Source organism: Triplophysa dalaica, chromosome 21 (genome assembly GCF_015846415.1).
Source record: "Triplophysa dalaica isolate WHDGS20190420 chromosome 21, ASM1584641v1, whole genome shotgun sequence".
In the NCBI taxonomy this organism is placed as follows: Eukaryota; Metazoa; Chordata; class Actinopteri; order Cypriniformes; family Nemacheilidae; genus Triplophysa; species Triplophysa dalaica.
Genome location: NC_079562.1, coordinates 898,953 through 921,387, shown reverse-complemented (window position 1 = coordinate 921,387; position 22,435 = coordinate 898,953). Strand labels below are relative to the sequence as shown.

The window sequence follows — 22,435 nt, the reverse complement described above, 5'->3', positions numbered from 1 at the left end:
AAAATTGAACTGTAAATTACATTAAAAATTGAACTGTAAATTAAATTTAAGATTGAACTGTAAATTAAATAAAAAAAATGTATGTAAATTAAATGTATAATTTAAAATAACAAACATGCGCGCGGAAAAGACGCGAAATGTGAATTGGGCCTTAAATGTTCTTTTCGTTCTCTTCTGTGTTATGCTGGATTCGCACGAGCGGTGCAGTTGTCGCGCGGCAGCCACCTTTAAGCCGATGTGGTTGCCGCTGCAATTCACAAAAAGTTAAAATAATTTTAACGTCAGATGCGCATGCTGCAAAGAGACATGCCCGTGGAAGTTTGGTGGATTTAGGATGCAGGAGTACCGTTTGCGCTCCGCCATCAAAGCTGCCCGCGTTTTGCCCCATCCAGCATGTTTCCCTTTGAAAATGACCTGGACCAACATGACTGCCACGTACCGTGTGAATCCAGCATTAGTGTAAGTGACTCAAGCGTGTGTAGTTGTGTACTCGTGTTTATCATGTTTCAGACCTCACAGACAGTGAGAGTGAATCTTACCATAGAGTTTTCAGTCTTAATAGATTTGACCTGCAGGTAGTCGTCCACTCCTCTGCCTGTGCCGTTGCCTTCCAGTTTCTCCTCCGTCACGCGTGTCATCTGCTTATTTCCCGACTCATTCTCACCGTTTTCTTTGGGCGGGTGCTGGCGAGGCGGCAGGTCGCCGCGCTGCTTCTTGGTGACGTGAGCGTCGGGCCCGTGGACGGTTTTCACGTGTTTGCGCAGCGAGCTGGGGTCCGTGTAGCGCTTGGTGCAGCCGGGGATCTTACACACGTAAGGTTTCTGCGGAGATAAATATGAGTCGAGTCAAATGTACGACTCTGAATTAGACTTTTATCTCTCGCCCGTTATATCAGATTATCTTCAAATGCTTTCGACGAATGCACAATTAGAGGGAATAAATTACTGATGCGCTGACGGCGCCGACGCTAAGCATGGGTGATGCATTACTGTTGACTAATAAAGTCGTGATAAAACGATGTCTCTCTCTTCTTAAGCTCATTATGGATCAGAGCCGAATGGAAACGGAGGCAGGTTTCATTTTCTATGTGTGATCTGCAGGTGGTCTCGGCCTCCACTGGGGACGGCCTTGATTCTCACTAATGTATGGTGGGTTACTGTACTCATTAGCTTCAGAGCTCATTATTCACACACACACACACAGAGGTTGTTAATGGGACAGCGTTGAGCAGGCGGGAACAATCACTACACATGATGAGGGACTGCGCAAACAAATCTAATTTTGGCTTAAATTTGTTAGCGTATGCTGAAAATGGCACATTTACATAGAATTAGGCAGTTAGCGGTTCCTTAACAGCGCACGCTGAAGTAAATGATCTGATCCTGTGTGTGTTGAAGGGCGGCACACGCGTGCAGTTCTCATCAGGTAAACAGATCTAAATCAAACATGTGTTTCATGTTGAGATGAAGTGTGTGTGTTTGTGTGAACGCAGGTGTGTGTGTTTTACCTCATTGGAGTGTGTGCGGTTCTGGTGTTTGGCCCGGTCTGAAGCGTTAGAGAAAGCTTTATTACAGCCCTCGTGCTCACACACATACGGTTTCTCTCCGGTGTGTGAACGCAGGTGCGTCTTGAGATTTTCCAGACGTGAGTACGCCTTTGAGCAGCCCTCAAACTGTGACACACAAACATTAAACAATCACTTTATTATATGAAAACAACACAAACATTAGAATAAACAATCACCTTATTATATGAAAACAACACAAACATTAGAATAAACAATCACTTTATTATATGAAAACAACACAAACATTAGAATAAACAATCACTTTATTATATGAAAACAACACAAACATTAGAATAAACAATCACTTTATTATATGAAAACAACACAAACATTAGAATAAACAATCACTTTATTATATGAAAACAACACAAATTTATGAAGTTTATGGGCTGTTTGAACTGTGTAGATGTTGTGTGTGTTTGGAGTGTGTAAATGTTGTGTGTAGATGTTGTGTGTGTGTTTGGAGTGTTCAGATGTTGTGTGTGTGTGTTTGGAGTGTGTATATGTCGTGTGTGTGTTTGGAGTGTGTAGATGTCGTTGTGTGTGTGTGTTTGGAATGTGCATATGTCGTGTGTGTGTTTGGCGTGTGTGTAGATGTCGTTGTGTGTGTGTGTTTGAAGTGTGTAGATGTTGTGTGTGTGTTTGGAGTGTTCAGATGTTGTGTGTGTGTGTTTGGAGTGTGTAGATGTCGTTGTGTGTGTGAGTTTGGAGTGTGTAGATGTCGTTGTGTGTGTGAGTTTGGAGTGTGTAGATATTGTGTGTGTTTGGAGTGTGTAGATGTCGTGTGTGTGTTTGGAGTGTGTAGATATTGTGTGTGTTTGGAGTGTGTAGATGTCGTGTGTGTGTTTGGAGTGTGTAGATGTCGTGTGTGTGTTTGGAGTGAGTAGATGTTGTGTGTGTGTTTGGAGTGTGTAGATGTTGTGTGTGGATGTTGTGTGTGTGTTTGGAGTGTTCAGATGTTGTGTGTGTGTGTTTGGAGTGTGTATATGTCGTGTGTGTGTTTGGAGTGTGTAGATGTCGTTGTGTGTGTGTGTTTGGAATGTGCATATGTCGTGTGTGTGTTTGGCGTGTGTAGATGTCGTTGTGTGTGTGTGTTTGAAGTGTGTAGATGTTGTGTGTGTGTTTGGAGTGTTCAGATGTTGTGTGTGTGTGTTTGGAGTGTGTAGATGTCGTTGTGTGTGTGAGTTTGGAGTGTGTAGATGTCGTTGTGTGTGTGAGTTTGGAGTGTGTAGATATTGTGTGTGTTTGGAGTGTGTAGATGTCGTGTGTGTGTTTGGAGTGTGTAGATATTGTGTGTGTTTGGAGTGTGTAGATGTCGTGTGTGTGTTTGGAGTGTGTAGATGTCGTGTGTGTGTTTGGAGTGAGTAGATGTTGTGTGTGTGTTTGGAGTGTGTAGATGTTGTGTGTGGATGTTGTGTGTGTGTTTGGAGTGTTCAGATGTTGTGTGTGTGTGTTTGGAGTGTGTATATGTCGTGTGTGTGTTTGGAGTGTGTAGATGTCGTTGTGTGTGTGTGTTTGGAATGTGCATATGTCGTGTGTGTGTTTGGCGTGTGTAGATGTCGTTGTGTGTGTGTGTTTGAAGTGTGTAGATGTTGTGTGTGTGTTTGGAGTGTTCAGATGTTGTGTGTGTGTGTTTGGAGTGTGTAGATGTCGTTGTGTGTGTGAGTTTGGAGTGTGTAGATGTCGTTGTGTGTGTGAGTTTGGAGTGTGTAGATATTGTGTGTGTTTGGAGTGTGTAGATGTCGTGTGTGTGTTTGGAGTGTGTAGATATTGTGTGTGTTTGGAGTGTGTAGATGTCGTGTGTGTGTTTGGAGTGTGTAGATGTCGTGTGTGTGTTTGGAGTGAGTAGATGTTGTGTGTGTGTTTGGAGTGTGTAGATGTTGTGTGTGTGTTTGGAGTGTGTAGATGTCGTGTCTGTGTTTGGAGTGTGTAGATGTTGTGTGTGTTTGGAGTGTGTAGATGTCATGTGTGTTTATGCTCCGTATATATGTGTGTTTTGGGTTTGTAGATGTTGAAACACATTTGTTGTGTGTTTATGCTCTGTATATGTGTGTTTTGGGTTTGTAGATGTTGAAACACATTTGTTGTGTGTTTATGCTCTGTATATGTGTGTTTTGGGTTTGTAGATGTTGAAACACATTTGTTGTGTGTTTATGCTCTGTATATGTGTGTTTTGGGTTTGTAGATGTTGAAACACATTTGTTGTGTGTTTATGCTCTGTAGATGTTCTGCGTGTCTTAATTTCATGCTCTTTGGATGTGTGTGTGATTGTGTTGTGTGGATGTGTGTGTAGTTGTAGAGTATAGAGGGTAACTCACAGTGCACTTGTGTGGTTTCTCTCCTGTATGTCTGCGCATATGAACCACCAGCATGTACTGAGCTTTAAAGGGCTTCTGTTCACGCGAACACTCGTCCCAGCGGCACACAAACTCTTTCTTCTCGCCGTGGATGTGTTCGTTATTAATGTGCTACAAACACACAAACACAACACAATTTACTTTCATTACACACACACAGATCTCCGTCTTCAGACCTCTCAACTCAACGTCAGCGGAGTCTCTTATCAAAGAGATAAAGGACCACAACATTATCATGTGTCAAGAACAAATACAACAAGTGTTTGAGGAAATGAAACCATTTCAGCTTCTGAAGAACACTGTGTTCTACACATCTGTCAGAGGAAATAAAAGTGTGTGTGTGTGTGTGTTAGAGAGAGAGAGAGTGTGTGTGAGAGAGAGAGAGAGAGTGAGAGTGTGTGTGTGCCCGTGAGAGAGAGTGTGTGCGCGTGAGAGATTGTGTGTGTAAGAGAGAGAGAGAGTGTGTGAGAGAGAGTGAGAGAGAGATATTGTGTGTGTGTGTGTGTGTGTGTGCAAGAGAGAGAGAGTGAGAGAGAGAGAGTGTGTGTGTGAGAGAGAGAGTATGTGAGAGAGAGAGAGAGAGAGAGACTGTGTGTGTGTGTGTGTGTGTGTGCAAGAGAGAGAGAGTGAGAGTGTGTGTGTGCTCGTGAGAGAGAGAGAGAGAGAGAGAGAGAGAGAGAGAGACTGTGTGTGTGTGTGTGTGCAAGAGAGAGAGAGTGAGAGTGTGTGTGTGCTCGTGAGAGAGAGAGAGAGAGAGAGAGAGACTGTGTGTGTGTGTGTGAGAGAGAGAGAGAGAGAGAGAGTGAGAGAGAGAGTGTGTGTGTGCTCGTGAGAGAGAGAGAGAGAGAGTGTGTGTGTGTGTGTCCTCATCTCTCTTTGCTTCACTGGTTGTCTGGAATGCCAGAGAAAGTTGTGTCACCCCACCCAGGACACCAGTGCATGCTGGGATAGATCCAAGCCAAGCTTTAAAACCAAAAGCCCTTTTTTGTCATTTATTTTACACCGATCAAAGATGTCTACATATAAATGTTTTATATTTCATTTTTTAATATAATTAAGTAATCAAATATTATTAATACTTAAAAAAAAAGTTTGCACAGTTCATCTGTGGTTTTCAAACCCTGCTGACTTCAGCTCATCTGGCTCTATGGGTCAGAGGTCAAAGCATTTCAGAGGTCAACGAGATCTCATGACTCTGCTTAACCTGCAGATCCAGGTGAGGCGTCTCAGATGTTATTAAAACACCAATGAACATCTAACACAAAAACTCTCAGACTGATGCTTTACGTGGGATTTGTCATAAAATGCTGATGAACACCAGCGCATGTTCAGATCTGAACGCCGTGTCACCTGTGACCCCACCCCCCCCCCCCCTGCCGTCTGTCAGGATATCCCGTAACCCACAGACTTACATGCACCAGCTGTTCCTGTGTGTCGTACTCTTTACTGCACCCGTCCCAGTGGCAGTTCGTCTCATACACAACATCCATCTCTTGTTTGCAGTCGTCCAGGTCCTCCTTCAGGTCCACTGCACCATCCAGACGGTCCTGAGGGGAAACGGCAACATTACGTCATAAACGCTCTCCGGTGGAGACGTGAACAAGGACGCCAGAGAAACACGCGGTGGTTTGGTTTCATCACCGATGTGTGTTATTCAAGCTTTAATTAAAAGATACTGATAGTGCTCTTTTAAAAATACACTCAAAGGACGCCGGCGGACGAGTACTGAAAAGTAAACATTAATTGTGTGCGGGTACACGTGTGTGGTGTGTTAAGAGTTATTGGACCACTGCGGGTACGCGACGCAACACACGCGCGCTCGCGGGCTGCTGACTGCAGCATGTTTATCTGCGGCGCGCGAGCTATCTTCATCAATTCTGTTGGCCCCAAGACGACGGCAGCCGCGTTACTCCCCATGCATCAAGAGCCAAGCCGCCTCACCGACACCAGCAGCCGCAGATTTGTCAAAAGATGAGCGGAGAGCGAGGGGGGGCAGAAAAAACTCTCAGGTGACAATAACGGCCGGCCAATATTTCATGAAAATGAAGTGCTCTGGCACAGTTTACACGAGCGCGGCGAGTGAACGCTCGTAAAGCTCTTATCAGCTGGAGTTTTTCTGCCGCCGCTCGTGCGAGAAGGGGGTCAGGGGACCGCGGATGCTCCCGGGGGCCGCCCGGCCCGTCATTGATCAGGAGGAGGTTTTTTCAGGATAACAGAACGCACCGGCGTTTTAGCGCTGCGATTCGTCATGCCTCGTTGTTTAGCAGAACAGTTTCTGTCGTGCGGTTTGTTTAATTGGAGGATGAGACACGAGGTCTAGTGAGCTTTCTCGCCGTCTACAGAGTGCACGAGGACAGGGAGAAGTTTATAAATGATGGACACTGAACGCTTCACGTGCACTGAATATTCAACATTAATAAACATTTTCCTTTCATTATTGAATGCTAAAACATTCTGGGTGTAATTAAAAGCTATTGAATTATAATACACATTCTTCACATGAGGAACGCTCTCTTGTATGTCACTCTTACCGGAGAGCACGGTGACAAGGGTCGCAGCACGTCAAACTCTGTCTTGACCTTTGACCTTTTTGTGTTCAGTGGGTTCACTGTGCTGCTGACTGCCGAGTCACCACTGAAGTCCTAAGGAGAGAGAGAGAGAGAGTTGTGTCATTGTGTTCCTGTGTTAGCTGTGTATTGTTGTGTTGACATGTGTTATGTGTGTTCAGTTGTGTTAGTTGCATTGGTGTGCGTTCTTGTGTTAGCGGTTTATTGTTGTGTTGACATGTGTTTATGTGTCTTCAGTTGTATTAGTCGCATGCGTTCCTGTGTTAGCTGTGTATTGTTGACTTGACATGTGTCGCCGTGTGTTCAGCGAGGTGTTGCGTTACCTTGCCGTCAGGGGCGGCGGTGGGCGTGGTCAGGGCGGAGAGTGTCAGTGGGTGGTGTCTGCTGGTGAATGTGGGTGACGGCTGCATCAGTGGTGGTGTGTGACCGAACGCACTGAGTCCTCTCTGCTGACACAACAGCTGCTGATACGCCACAGGATTAATGGAGGGAGGAAACGCAAAGGAAGGACTGCAGGAGAGACACACACGTGAGCATGTGCAGATGATGTTTGTGTGACAGGGGTTTAGGGGGTCCGTACAGTACCTGATCCCCCCCACAGACAGGTGACCGTACGAGCTGCTGGCGGCTGAACTGGAGCGAGAGTTATTGATGTACGCCACCAGAGAGTTGGGTGATGTGCGGATCATGGTCTGAAGGTCGATGCTGGCGTCTGAGAGCGGAGAAATGGACAACGCACGCTTGCGACTCAGCCGGGGCGTCAGACGAGGACTGGGGAAGCGTGAAACTGTAAACACACACACACACACACAGCCAGCATTACACATTTTGTGAAAAAATAATGAAAAACAGTCCAAAAGTAATTGTTCATGTGGTTTACTCTGAAGTGTTCACAGCAGCCACCGAACGTTTTTAGTAGTGTGGGCATCATCTGACACACATCTGTGTCATTTCAAGCTCCGCCCCCTCTGTGTTATTCTAGCCCCGCCCACCTCTGTTCTATTCCAGGACCCTCATGTGTGTGTGTGTATGATGGATGCTCTCACACAGTGTGTGTGACACAAAGCTCCACAGGACAGAGTCGAGTCTCATCAATAAGTGCTGAAGATTTATTCCTTTCTGCACAAAACACCATCTACTGACATCACTGACAACACAACACACTTTTATTACATCGACACACTTCTCCAAACACGCTTACTCTCTCTTCCACATGTCTAATACAGCGGTGAAATTGTGTCTCTACTGATGCTTATCTGAACATGTAAATTGCAGCAAGGTTTGTGTGACTGTCAGGGGACACAATGTACAGTTTGTATAGTAAGATAGCACAATGTAAAAGACATTTGTGTGATTAATGTGTGTTGTGCATGAATGCGTGCGAAGAGAAAATATCCTGATCATTTAACACAAATTCAAAACGTCTATATGGCAGGTTTTATAAATTATGTGTTTATGGTCAGAATCAAACACAAATTATTGTGACGACTGCAGCCAACACAACAGGTGTTTAGCAATACTGCCTCTGCTAATAAACCCTGTGTGTGTGTGTGTATGTGTGTTTATTTTTGTGTGTGCGTAAGTATTTGTGTGCGTGTTTGTGTGCCGTGCGTGTGTTCGCGTGTGAGTGTTTGTGTGTTTGTGGGTGCGTGTTTGTGTGTGTCAGTGTGGGTGTATGCGTGTTTGTGTGGATGATTGTGTGTGTCCAGAGACTCACACCAACCGGACGTTCATAATGATTTCATCACGTGTGATGCCAACACACATTCAGGATTACCCAAATTGTGTGTGTGTGTGTTTGTGTCACATTCCCTACACACTCCAGCTCTAATAATTAACAGCTCGGCTTCTCTGCCGTCAGGGTCATTACTCGTAACATGAGTTAATGGTTTGCTGTCTCTAACATCTTTAGCATTTCCAGCCTCTCCAGAAGCCGAAGCTTGAACAGAAAAGAAACTGTTTTATTGTGATCTATGATATATTAAGACACACACACACAGGCTCTTGTGTGTTTGTCGTTCTGCTCGGTGACATCAGGACTGTTTGTGGATGATTGTGTATTAGTCTCAGTAAAGGAGTGCCGGTGTTTTCAGTCAGAGCGAGACACACTCCACCGTCAGAATGAGAAACATCACACAGATCAAAGTCACATGACTTCAGCTCAATGAGATGTTCACTCTCGTCCTTTTAGTGAAAGCGTCTGAACGTCACACGCGTGACCATGGACGGATGGAGTCTTAGCGTGTTTGAGGTGACATGAGGTCAAATATGCTCCGGATGATTAGTGACAGTATAAGTTCAGTGAATGATGGAGTTACACAAACACTGCAGGATGATCCTCTCACAATGTTGTGACTTACATTACATTTACATTTAGTCATTTGGCAGACTTACAGTGCACTTATTACAGGGACAATCCCCCTGGAGCAACATGGAGTAAAGTGTCTTGCTCAAGGACACACTGGTGGTGGCTGCTGGGATCCAACCAGCAACCTTTGATTTACCAGTTCAGTGGTTTAACCCACTAGAACACCATCTCTACACACACAACACAATGACTGATGACTGACACACTGTTAGGATCACACACTCCTGAAACATCTGTCTAACTCTACCACATGATCACATCACTCAGTTCTGCTTCTCTCTCTCCCTGTCTGTCATTCTTTACCTCTTTCTCTCTTTTTATTCCTCTTTCTTTCTTTCTTTCTTTCTTTTCCTCTTTCTTTCTTTCTTTTCTTCTTTTTCTTGTCCTATTTCTCTCCCTTCCTTTCCTTTTCCTCATTCTTTCTCTTTTCCTCTTCCTCTTTTTCTATTCCTCTTTCTCTCTTTCAATTCATCTTTTTCTTTTCCTCTTTCATTCTTTTTTCTCTCTCTCTCTCTCTCTCTCTCTCTCTCTCTCTCTCTCTCTCTCTCTCTCTTTCATTCTTTCATGCTTTCTTTTCCTCTTTCTTTCTTTCTCTTTTTTTTCTTTTCTTTTACTTTTCCTCTTTCTCTCTTTCTTTTCTTCTTTTTCTTGTCCTATTTCTCTCCCTTCCTTTCCTTTTCCTCATTCTTTCTCTTTTCCTCTTTCTCTTTTTCTTTTCCTCTTTTCTCTTTCTTTTCCTCTTTCTCTCTTTCAATTCATCTTTTTCTTTTCCTCTTTCGTTCTTTCTCTCTCTCTCTCTCTCTCTCTCTCTTTCTTTTCTTCTTTTTCTTGTCCTATTTCTCTCCTTTCCTTTTCCTCATTCTTTCTCTTTCCCTCTTCCTCTTTTTCTTTTCCTCTTTCTCTTTCTTTTCCTCTTTCTCTCTCTCTTTCTTTCTTTCTTTCTTTCTTTTCCTCGTTCTCTCTGTCCGTCTTAAATGTCCTGTAAGGTGTTTTAAATATAAGTCTCTGTCAAATTCATGACAGTAAATGTGTCTCTCTCACCGTCCACAGGTGTGAAGTATTCGGGCAGGTGAGCCGCCGCCGCCCCCTGCATGAGCAGCTCTCCGTACGGGTTTCTGTGACCGGTCATCAGATGGTAATACTCGGCCGGGGTGGCACCGGGAGGTGGAGGGGGCAGACCGAACAAACCTCTGTCCTTCAGATGCTCGTGGGTCACTGCGTAACGCAGAACGGCAGCAGTTAAGAGGGCATGCCAAGAGAAAACAAGACTTTACTGCCAGAACGTTTACTGAAAGCCCAAATAAAATCTATTCATTTGGCTCAACATCAATATCAAACAAATCAAGCCATCTCTTAATGAAAACCATATATTTCTTTTTTATACAGAGAATCTAGAGGCAGCACTAGCAGCAGGTCTGTGTTTAACACTGAGGTTTGACTACAGCTGTGCCCGGAAACCGTTCAAGGCCGTTTCTACCCATCCGCCCTCGTTTCGGCTCAAATAGACTCATTTCTCTTTTGCCCGCAAGCTTTTATGTCTTTATAGCTACTGGGATCTCCAGCGCGCTGCTTGTTTAAGTTTAAAGGTGCAAACACATTACTGCTGACAGACGGTGAATGGTGATTTATACGTCACGCCTTCAGCTCGCCCAAACCTGTAATTGTAATTCAGATCTGAACAGGGGCCTGTCATCGGACCGCAGGAATTCTGCCTTGTCGGGTCTCTCTTATTTCATTTTCAAAACGCCCTCCCGAGGCCAAAATCACAAGCAGGGAATGTTGAAAGTTTCGCTGTTTAACACTTCACAGAAACATCTGCATGCGTCAGATTCCTTTAGTGTCCACAGGGGGAAGATTGAGACGGTTGAAACACAGACGTTGAAAATTCCAAGGATTAATTGTGATGAAAGATAGCTCAACATTGTTTGTTGAAAAGCTATGACACTTCGACAACAACCACAGTATACATAAAAGCCATACGCTACTAAACTTAAAGGTACAGTTCACACCAAAATGAGAACTCTGTCATCGTTTATGATATTTGGAGGAACGTCAGTAAACAGATCTCATCCCCCAGAAATCAATCCTTTGGGTTGAAAACTGTACTGACATTCTTCGAAATATCTTCCTTTGTGTTCATCAGAACAAAGACATTTATAAGGAACAACCTGAGGGTGAGTAAACGATGACAGAATTTTCATTTTTGGGTGACCTATCCCTTTATTGTTGTGAATTCATTCTTTCCTCATTGAAAACAACGTGCCAAAGTAAAAATGAGTACATTAAAAACATTTAAATCATGGTAACTATCCTATCCATCAATCGCCTAGTAGAAGTTGATGGATTTTAATGAAATACTTGCACAGAGTGACTTTAAGGACGTATAGAAATCACATGACCAGGCGAATACTAGCCGTTTTGTTCTATGTTATTATGTTATTATTCTAAGTTTCAAGATAATGTCATCGAAATCAATCTAAATTGAAAAAATTCAATGGCATCCACACCACAACTGATTAATGATAAAACATTGACAGCCAATCAAAATTCATTCAATTTAAAGGGCTTGCAAATTCAAAAACTGCAGTGAGCAAACCTAGAATAAACATGACGATATCTTCTGTTGGGGTGGTTAACATTATAGTTATCATTAAAGCTATTAACCTCGCAGTTCTTCTGAGATTTTCCGGTTATAAGTGGGGCTTATCGTGTCAGTTAAAATTAGCTAACAAAATATTTCAAATTCACGTTTCATGTCTATTTGTTTTGCATGTGGCAAGTAGCCATGTAATAAGTGGGATAATGTACAAGCAGCCGGTTGTTATTGCGAAATAAGCCCCTTCAGTGTGATACAAGACCCTCAGCTTCACGTCCTGGTCACACTGTTGTGGATTATTTCTGCGATAACAACAAGCTGCCTGTACCATTAACCCTTTACATAGTCAAACTACTTAAATGAACTGGTTTGGTCGCTTTCTCAAACGCTGTCAGTAGCGTGTTACTATACAGAAATATACAAAACTATAGTTAACACGCACCATCGGCTGGACTCAGTCCGCGGGCCGCAGAGATCATGGACAGCGTGGGACTGCCGTGAGCCGATCGGAGGTAATGCTCCACATGCGGCGAGACGTAAGAGTGGGGATGAAGGAATGTGGACTCGCCGGCGCCCCCCGGAGACAGACGGATCAGAGAGATGTCAGAGATCATCGGGCTGCCTGCTAACCCTGGAGGTCTGGAGGACAGAGATAAAAGAAGATTTAATATCCATGACATCACCTCAATACAGTCAAACAACAACATTAATGATGGACTGAACATTTCTGATAATCAGAAGATTTGTTTTTATGATTGTTGACCTGTGTATGATGATGAAAGGACACAGCGTTTGACACAGCGTCTTTCTTTCAGTGTTGGGTGTAACTAGTTACTAATTTGTTACAGTAATTTAATTACTTTTACCCTGAAAAAGTAAAGTAAGGGATTGCTTTGGTCAGTTAATAAGAATAATTATTCTAGTTATTTATGATTTATTTGAATGAAATCTCTTTAATATCTCAATTGAGGATGAGAATAAACCGAGGAAAACACAGAGATTACAAACACATGTCATTTAGAGTTTCAAAAGATCACAAATATTTTTTGCAGTTCAATCTTGACTTCTTGAAAAGATCAAACCTGCTATGAAGGTTCTTTCAGATCTACTGTATGCAAACTAAACCTAGTAGATGAGTCGTGTTTCTCCATCTGCGGTCATTAGGCTTCATTAAATTAATCCACAGCCAACATTCAATGAGCTAATCTGATATTTTCCTCCGTTTTAATGACACAAGTTTGATTTTAATAGTGGAAAACGAGAGTCAAATGAAAGCGTGTTTTGTGAACGAACAAACTTGTTTGGCCAAAGCAAGGTCACTTCTTTTATAAAGACTGCAAGGAAAAATGCGAAAGCTAACAATAAGCACATGCACGCATCAGACACATGCATACTTAATAATCTCCTGCGTCCTCGGAGATCAGATGGACGATGTGCAAAACATTCTCTATTTCACTGCGCTGCGAGAGTGCAAACACAGCCCGGGCGGCACTTAAATAATGTAATATTCAGATTTGAACATCTTTAGCCTGTGGAACGCATCTCGTTTTCATACTGGGAGGCTCCAGTAAAACAAAGCCAGGGGACTGCGGGACCTTGGAAGGCGTCTCTTTCACACCTCTACCCTCCTAAAGATCCAGACGCTCCTGGAGTCAGAGCTTACGGCTCCCACAATGCAACAGGGTAACGCCGGCGATGAGGATCCCAGCCAGAATCCAGTAAATCTCTGTGGCCTGAGGATTCCATCTCAGCGTGATTCAACGAGTCGTCCATGTCCTTGGCTGCACTCGAGAGTGTTTGCTTTGCCTTTTATAGTGAGTTCTACATACTGCACTATATAGTGAAAGAGCGGAAGTGATTTATTTGACATTTATTGTTTCATTCATTGTTTATAATATATGTTTGTGTATTTTACTCAAACATTTTATTTGAAATTTCGCTCCCTAAAATGTTAAACAACACAGAAAAGATCACACACACGAAGTGCACAATATAGTCAAAGAGTGGAAGTGATTTATTTAAATTTTTTGTTTCATTCATTGTTTATAATATATAATTGTGTATTTTACTCAAACATTTGGTTTGAAATTTTTCTCCCTAAAATGTTAAACAACACAGGAAAGATGAAACACACATAGTGCACAATATAGTGAAAGGAAACCGCCGTGTGATTTAATAAGCACCTTTAGATGCAGATGCCACTAAATGTCTGTTATTTTTCTCACATCGGTGAGAGATTGTACATAAATACACATAATTCCTGCTATTAATCCATCATAATACAGTGGTGGTTCAATAATGCTGGATGGCAGCTTGTTTCATTCGTTCGCTGTGGATGACTGAGCGCAGACGGGCTATTGTTAAGAGCGAGCGAGCAGGTTTACACCCCTGTGATGTGGGCATTGTTTCTCATGCCGTGTCGGTGGGGCGTCCGTGGCCGGCAGATGGGCAGAGCACCTGTTTGCACTGCGTGCCATGCGGTCAGGTGCCCACGTGTTGGCATCAGCTGAGCCTTTTAGGTGTGCACGCGTCTGATTCAAACCAAATTGATCTCTAATGTCTCTTCTAGTCAAAAGTAAATCCAGTAATCACAAAATCAATAAGAACTTCTCATCAAAGAAATCAAAGAACAAACACTCTGAGCTTCTCTGTACACAACAAAATACTCTTACTGTAAATACACATTTGTACTTTGTGTGTGTATATGATGAATGACTATGACGGGATCTTGTCTCTACGTAGAGCTGTTTCTTAGTTTTAGATATGCACTTTTCCTGCAAGAGAACGAACACACTCTCTTACACACATAGTGTGTCTTACGCACATAAACATAGTGTTTATATTTCTAAGGGTTCTTTCCGAAGACTAAATGACTTCTCAACAAACTGTATTTTCAATATGATGTGCACTGGACGCAGCGTGACAAAAGATGCAAATAAAACGCATTAGAACCCATTGTAATTAACATTTCGTTCACACGGTGTACAGAAAACTTTCTGAATTGAAAGAGTGTATTTGCAAAAACAAATAAGATTGTTTTTACATTTTTTCAAAAATCATTTTATTTATTGTGCATTCCAAGTAATGTCAAACTATAGTTGGGTTGTTTTGATTAAGTCTTAATAACTGAACAAATAGAGCTCACTAACGCAATAAAAACATTTTTACAGATGGAGTTAACTGTTTTTGTAAATTAACTCTTTATTTGTACATTTGAAAATAAATAAATTAGAAAAATATTTAATTTTAATGAACAGAAAATGTCCATACAAGGTCAAAAATGTGCGGACATTTGGTGTCAAAAAACGAAGGTTTACCCTTTACCACAAATTTTGTTTAGTTTTTGTACAATAAACATAACACTTTTTCTAATGTACAAACTGCATGTTCTCATGTCACAGAGAACGTTTAGTATTTTAACGTTTAATTTTACATTAAACATCATTTAGTTTCATCGATTTACAGCTGTGAACTGTGAAGCAGGTTGTATATTCTAAATACTTTTTCTTCTTCACATCAGAAGTTCTGCGCACTTATTCGGATGTGTTTTCCAGCTCTGTCGTCTCTCTCGGAGCTCTCTGACACTGATCCGGATGAAGAACGATGCTGACAAGTGGGTGGCGCTTTCTGCATTCAGCGGTCTTCTCCTCCTCATCTCGAGAGAATTCCCACGGCGCCTGAGTCCTCGGCACAGATGAATCGCACCGGCCGCTGTCACTTCAGCTCCGGGAAAAAAAAACCTGCTACCTTTCCGGTATCTCGCTTTGTCAAACAGACCAAAAAAATGAACGGGGATCCGTAGGGGGAGCGTTGCCGCGCCAGCTCCGCTGACAGCTCTGACAAAATAACCAGCGCCCTCATTATTTTATATGCAAACAATGATAAAACGAACTGTATGGACACGTCATGTTAGACAATCAGCACGGAGACCCCTGACATGCCGCCCGCCGACTTTAACAAAGTGCCTGGGCTTGCCACGGGCGACACCGCGCTTAATTTGCCGCACAATGTCCCTGTAATTAGATGAATTTGGCTCAGGCAGAGGAAAAGACAGCTAGATCAAGGTCTTGATGAATTAGGGGTCCACTGTCAAGATCAAATCACATTAATCAAGGCGAGCGAATGGTGGGACAGCCGGTCCCCCCCCACCCAACGCCGCTCTATGTGTGATGAATAGGCTAGCTGCCGGCGGGCCGACCGAATGCATCACCATCAAAATCTGTGAATTTAAATGTAAGAACAGCACTTCCACAATTCTATCGATTTATTCTGCTCTTTCAAGATAAACCTACCTACGAGGCCCAAGACCCCGTTTCGAAAAAAGAATAGTCGAAGGTGTTGTATTTAAGGAAGCGAAACAACAAAGTGGAACTTCGAAAACTAGCGCGGCCCACTTTGTGTTCAGTTTCGGCGACCAAAATTCACGTGGGACGCGGGGGACTACGGAGGTCCGGAGGTTAACCTACATTACTCGAGCTGTCCAGCTGAACCTGAGAAAGATGCTCTGTGTGCATTCACGAAGCTCGCCTAAAGCCTTAAAACCAAAAATACAACATCGATCCCAAGCCTCGTTTTGGAAAACATCTCAACATGCTTGTCGCATCAAACACGAAAACGCTGTGAAGTATTTCCAGGTGTGAACTCCTAGTTCGACAATACCTTGACTTTCGCTCACCCAAAAATATAAAAGAGTCTTTCTTCAGTGGAACACAAAAGAAGATATTTTGAGAAATGTCTCCGTGGTACAGGTTTTACGCGAGGGTGAGTGCATGATGAAAGAATTCTCATATTTGGGTGAATGATCACTTTAAAACATCAAACAGAAGAGAGACGAGATGTTTGATTACTGGATTCTGATTGGCCGGAAGGTGTGCATTAAAAGCCCTTAACGCACAGGTCGCTCCAGTCAGTTTGATTACATAAAAAATTAGAAGCCAAAATAACCGTCATATTCACCTGTATGATCTAAAATGACACTGTAAACATCAATAAAAGCTTAAACTTGGCAAATAACCATGGTATATGCGGGATAATCCACGGCTAGCTGTGCATTATAGGATTTTAATGCACTTTGCGGAGGCAACCACCCTCCGCTTACTTAAAATCTGACATTTAGCCATTTCCTAAACGGTCAAATCAAACAGTGACTCATAAATCAGACTTTTAGAACAGAATCATTGTTCTGTCAAATCCAAACGTCTACCTTTACATGTTTTGATAAAGTTTCCTACATCAAGTTCACGTCATGCTCGTTTCTGGATAACCTGCGATCAAACTGCATTTGAATGTTGCGTGCACGCGTGCACTCCGACCGCAGGGATAAACAAAACACACAAGTGCAGAGATTATTTATGTGCAGGAACACGCGACCGCAGGCTTACCCGTGCAACGCGTGAAGAGCGTGAGGCTCGTAGTGGTATCTTCCCTCGTGGTGCCGCACGTCGACCGGGATGGGAGAATGGAACGTCGGGAAGATGTGATGGGGGCCTGCAGAAAGAGAGAGGTTTGAGAAACAGACAGACTTTCAAACAGGACATTTCAAAGGCAACGGCGCTACAATAAAGCAACACGGATTTCACAGGGCGCTGAGCAGTTTCATGTAAAATGTTGGCACTATCACACAAGAGTGGACGGATAAATAAATAATCAAAGTATCTCAAGAAATCCTACATCTCCAACATAAAAGATATCCAACTGGGCTTCTGACAAAGACCTGCAGCTAGATGCTCTTTGAACTTGAGCAGATGATGGACGTTGCGGAGGAAAAAACCATCCGGGACGCAAACCACGACTGACAGCGCAGGGAGAACGTTCATCGCTGCGGAGCGCTCAACCAGAACGGCATCCCGACACCCGTTACAACCCCGAAAACAAAGTGACGTCAAATCTAATGGGGGCGACTTTAATACGAAACGCCTCCTTGGATTCACTTTTTACAAGACAACTCTGCCTTTTACAGTTGGCTGTATATATTAGCCGGCTTTTCTTTTAATCATAACGCCGTCGGCTGGATCAGACTAAATGAATCCAGAGAGAATCAGAATCAGCACTCTCCTGTAGTCTCCGTTGGCTCAGGACGTCCCGTTTAAACGCTGGGCTTCATTAGCCGTCGTGATAGCCGCCGAAGGCTTTATAGAGCCACATGTGAAGAAACTTTGTGTTTTAACGAGATTTTCCTTCTAATTAGAGACTTTTCATTCCAGATGAACTCTTCTCACTTGTTTCTTATCGAAGCAAACGCCTCGCTCTTTCTTAAAAAACTGCGTTTTCTAAATCACAACTGGTGTGTGTGGCTGATAGGACGTTGCTCATGTGTTGTGAGTTTTATTGCACTGCTGCACATAACCCGAACTATACAGACCACAGCGAACACTAATGAGAGAGAAAAGAGTCAAACGTGAGGGAAGGGTCGAGCTGATCTCTGAACAGCAGCGGCGAGCGTGTGTGTGAGGTGACCCGTAGAGGTCAGAGGTCGCAGGTCATTATCTACACCTGGTGCGGTTTCTCCAGAGCATCGAGACTCTTGACAGAAGCAGCGTGAGTCAGCACATTCTCTCTCTCTCCTTCTCAATCACTCGCTTCACCACTGACAGAATGACAGACAGGAACAGGAACACACCTGATACCTTCATTTCACTCTTTCTCTGTGTCCTTTTCTTTCTAATATCCTCGTCTATCTGACTCCAGGTGAATTTTCTCTTTAAAATGATGAATTAAAAATGACTGTCTATTGGAGTTTAGTGCAAATGATGACAATATATGTTTTTTTCTAAATGCACTTGTGAACAGCGTTGGGTGTAACTAGTTACTAGGTAAATTAGCTAGTGTAATTTGATTACTTTTCCCTTAGAAAAAGTAAAGTAAAGGATTACTTTGATCTTTTCTGTAATTTAATTATACTTACTTCAGATGTAATTGAACTTAATACTCTGTAATATATTCAATAGTAGAAATGACATAACAATTATGAGTTTAACATTAAATGTATGCTTTAATGTATCCTTTCACATTTGTATACTTTGGTCGGTTAATATTAATAAATTATGAAGTTATTTATTAATTATTTGAATGAATTAAAAGAGCCGTTTCATGTCTATCCTTGAATCAATTCTAATCAAGGTTGATGTAAGATATAGAAAGTAAATAGTAATGAAATACTTTTTTGGAGAGAGTCATTTGTACAGTAATCTAAGTACACTATTGAATATGTCAATAGTAACTAGTAATTAATTACTTTTTCAGAGTAACTCACCTAACACTGCTTGTGAATAATATCAAAGTCAATTAAGGAAAGTCGTGCCACTCGTCGGCCATGTTTGCAACGCGCCTCCGGGCAGTTATTAAGTTATTCAAACAAGAAGTGAATGAACATACTGATTCTTCTACAATTGCCCGCTACAAACCACGATTTAACAACATATTTAAAAATGATGTCAACTGTAGCACAACGTTTGTTTCCTATGATCAAACTGCGCTTACAATTATTTTTCATGTTGCTGTAGATGCTACGCATGCACGAAGCTTTGCCATATTGAACGTTGCGTTCCTCCCCATTCATTTCAATGGCAGTAAAGCCATCTTGCTCATGATAAAGAGAGACTTCGCCCAAAAATAAAAACTTGTCATCATTTCCTCACATTCCAGTTGTTTCAAATGTGTATAAATGTGTTTGTTCTGATGAACAAAGAGAAAGATATTTGAAAGAATGCTTATAACCAGACAAATCTCAACACCCATTGACTCCCTTAATTGGAAAAACAATGGTAGTCAAGAGTGCCTAAGAACTGTTTGATGTCCTACATTCTTTAACGTCTTCTTTTGTGTTCAACAGTAATTTTTCAAAAGTAATTGTTCCTACTATTGAAATCAAAGGGTGTTGAGATCTGTTAGGTTATGAGCATTCTTTCAAATATCTTTCTCTGTGTTCATCAGAACAAAGAAATGTATTCACATTTGAAACAACTGGAAGGTGAGTAAATGATGACAGAATTTTAGGGGTGAAGTATCTCTTTAATATCTTTGATACACATAAGGATGAAATATTTCATTTAATCTAGCCTGACAAAAACACATGTTTGTAAAGATCAAAGTACCTGCACATAAAACTGTCTTTAAGTCATGAATACTTCCATCATAAATAAGCTCCACATGGCCTGTTGTGTGGATGGCACGGCCTCTATAAAATAAAAACGGCACTTAAAAATGTCAAAAATGCTCTGCGTGACTGTGGTTTTCGTGAATCTCATTATAGTGTTTTGCCTCAGGTTAATTGATAAAAAACCCATAAAACACACCTGACATCCAAAGAGACCCATATGTCAAACATCTGTTAGAAACATAACATCCCGTCTGAAGCATCTTCTGCATTTAGCCCCTCGGTTACAGCTGCTGACACGCAGAGACGTTTGGGTCTGACCTTTAGCTGTTACGCGTCTGTGAGGAGCGCAGATCTGCTGCCAGACGGCGCGCACGAGATCACGGGAAACGCAACCGCCCTCCTCCCCGCGCGTCTCCGTTCAGCGCCCGGGCGCGGTTAATGCGCCATTACTAATGCAGCGGGTGAGTTATTGCCGGGGCCGATGGGAAGAAAGGTCGAGGATAAAGAGAAACGGAGAAGTGGGTCAGCGAGACGTGACGGAGCGCGGCGAACCTCGAGCCCCGCTGGAATCCACCCGCTCCGGAGTCACGGACCGGGTCCGTTTAAAGCAAACTTTACGCTTTAATCACAAACTCGGAACACAAGATGCAAACTGGGGTAATCGAGAGCATGAGGAATACACACACTCCAATGTTTGTGACTGCGTAAACATATGTCACTGTATCGAAATGAGTCGGTGTACGACCCCCGGCCCCTGTCATTGAAACTACACTTTCATTCATCTGCGCTCGCCCTCAATTATCCACATTACCGCTGTTTCTTCCAGCGTCGCATTTTTCATGTCAGCACAAACACGGCCATCCGTTCGCTAGCGCGCGCGCCCGCACCCTCCCCTGAAGAGGCTCGCGGAGGCCCGGGGCCGTCTCCAGAGCAGCGGGCAGGATTATTCTATCATGCCGACAGGCCCATTGTTCCGTCTCAACAGAAAGAACAAAAGAGAATCGCTCTGGAGAGTTCAAGAGGCGCGTTTAAGAGCTTCGGTGAGCTCTATCCCCTCAGGGCTGCAGGGTTCCCGTTAAGCCCCCTCACATCTATTAGTCTTTATGTGATAACATTTGTTTCCACATTTGAGCGAAGCGCGCTGCCGGCCGCCGCATTTTTTCAGTGTCACGAGCGAAACATCCAAGAACCTGCAACATCTGCGGGCTCTCTGAGGAAATGACCTTTCTCATTCAAACCCAGAGCGTTTGTTTAGCAGGGTCTGAATCACGTAAACGTGGTCCCACTTAACTTTAAACTGATGTAATTCTGCTTTGAATAACTCGGGCAAACGCGCACAACTGCAGTCTTTGTTGTCGTCTAATCCTGGGATGTAAATGGTTCGGTTTGTCAGGAAGCACTCAACAACAGTAATGATCTCTTGAGTGGCCCGGGTCTTTGCAGGGCAATTAAAAGCTTTCTCACAGAATCACAGAGGGGAAATTAGACCGGAAATTCCTGCGGAATAAAGCTGGCCTCAGGCCTAACCAAACATCACCATGCCAACCATTAGCGCTGCAATGCATTCTGGGAATTGAATTGTTTTAGGCACATCTGTTCGAAAGCAATTTATTCTGCTCTTAAATCGACGACTGAAGAAGTTATCAGAGATGACTGGACTAAAACAGATCAAATAGGCTACACCAGGCCGAGAGAGAGAGAGAGAAATCACAAAATCTTTGCTAAACAAGAAGATCAGATTAAACAGAGGAATTATTCCATTAAAGGAGTAGTTCACTTTCAAAAGAAATGTTGATGATCATTTCCTCACCCTCATGTCATCCAAGATCTTTATGTGTTTGTTACTTAAGTTGAAAAGAATTGAAGGTTTTTGATGAAAACATTCCACTAGTGACTTCAATGGTCTCCAAACACTTGAAGGTCAAAATGACAGTTTCAGTGCAGCTTCAAAGTTCTTTAAACCACACCAGACCATGAATAAAGGTGTTATCTAGTGAAAACATCGGTTGTTTAAAAAAAATCGACATGCTTTATAAACACAAATGCTCGTCTTGACTTCACGTAATATGAAATTACATGAAAACTTGCATGTTCAACTTACAAACACTGACTCTGTACGTCCGCCTACGTCCAGCGTGAACTTTTCAACATAATAACGAATTTTGTGAAGTCATGAATGTGCATCGCAGAACAGAGCAAGGCCAGCATTTGTGTTTATAAAGCATATACTTTTTTTTTAAGGAAATGACAGATTGTTTCACTAGATTAGACCTTCATTTATCGTCTGTTATGGTTTAAAGATGAACGGAAACTGTCATTTTGACCTTCAAGTGTTTGGAGTCCATTGAAGTCACTATATGGAGAAAAATCCTGGAATGTTTTCATCATAAACCTTCATTTCTTTTCCACTAAAGAAACAAAAACATCAACATCTTGGATGACATGAGGGTGAGGAAATGATCATCAACATTTCTTTTGAAAGTGAAACACTCCTTTAAAGATAAAAATTACGCATATAAAAGTACTAATGTTCATTAACCTTACATGAAGCCTCTTTATAGCACCGAAACCATTTAGAAACATAATCATATCATTATAATATAAAAATCTATTAAAATTCTGGATTTCACTAGATAAAAAAACAACCATGCTCTCTAAACTATAAACTTTATTTTCACTATCATACATTGCTTCTATCTTGGCAAACATACGATTCAAATGTTGACACCAAAATTCTGTAAAACAACAAGAAAGAGAGGGAATGTGTTTATTATGTCTTGTTGAAAGGAAACTGATCTTTTACATAGCAAAGGATAAAACCACTTTATTGTTTGGTGTATTTCTTATATTTCACGTCATTGTTTGCTTTATGTTTAATGCTT

The 22,435-nt window shown here is 42.4% G+C and overlaps 1 protein-coding gene across 2 annotated transcripts in view; it reads right to left on the bottom strand.

Moving 5' to 3' along the window:
- The window catches only part of gli2b (GLI family zinc finger 2b), a 59,720-nt gene that overhangs the window by 6,361 nt on the left and 30,924 nt on the right, over positions 1-22,435 (bottom strand). For both annotated transcript variants that reach the window (XM_056735520.1, XM_056735521.1), the window contains 10 exons: positions 16,837-16,942; positions 11,898-12,094; positions 9,901-10,074; positions 7,077-7,278; positions 6,815-7,001; positions 6,456-6,566; positions 5,337-5,471; positions 3,886-4,035; positions 1,508-1,672; positions 540-821 (listed from right to left, as the gene is read on the bottom strand). In XM_056735520.1, the coding sequence (XP_056591498.1) occupies positions 540-821; positions 1,508-1,672; positions 3,886-4,035; positions 5,337-5,471; positions 6,456-6,566; positions 6,815-7,001; positions 7,077-7,278; positions 9,901-10,074; positions 11,898-12,094; positions 16,837-16,942 (1,709 nt within the window). The remainder of the gene's footprint in view (positions 1-539; positions 822-1,507; positions 1,673-3,885; positions 4,036-5,336; positions 5,472-6,455; positions 6,567-6,814; positions 7,002-7,076; positions 7,279-9,900; positions 10,075-11,897; positions 12,095-16,836; positions 16,943-22,435) is intronic.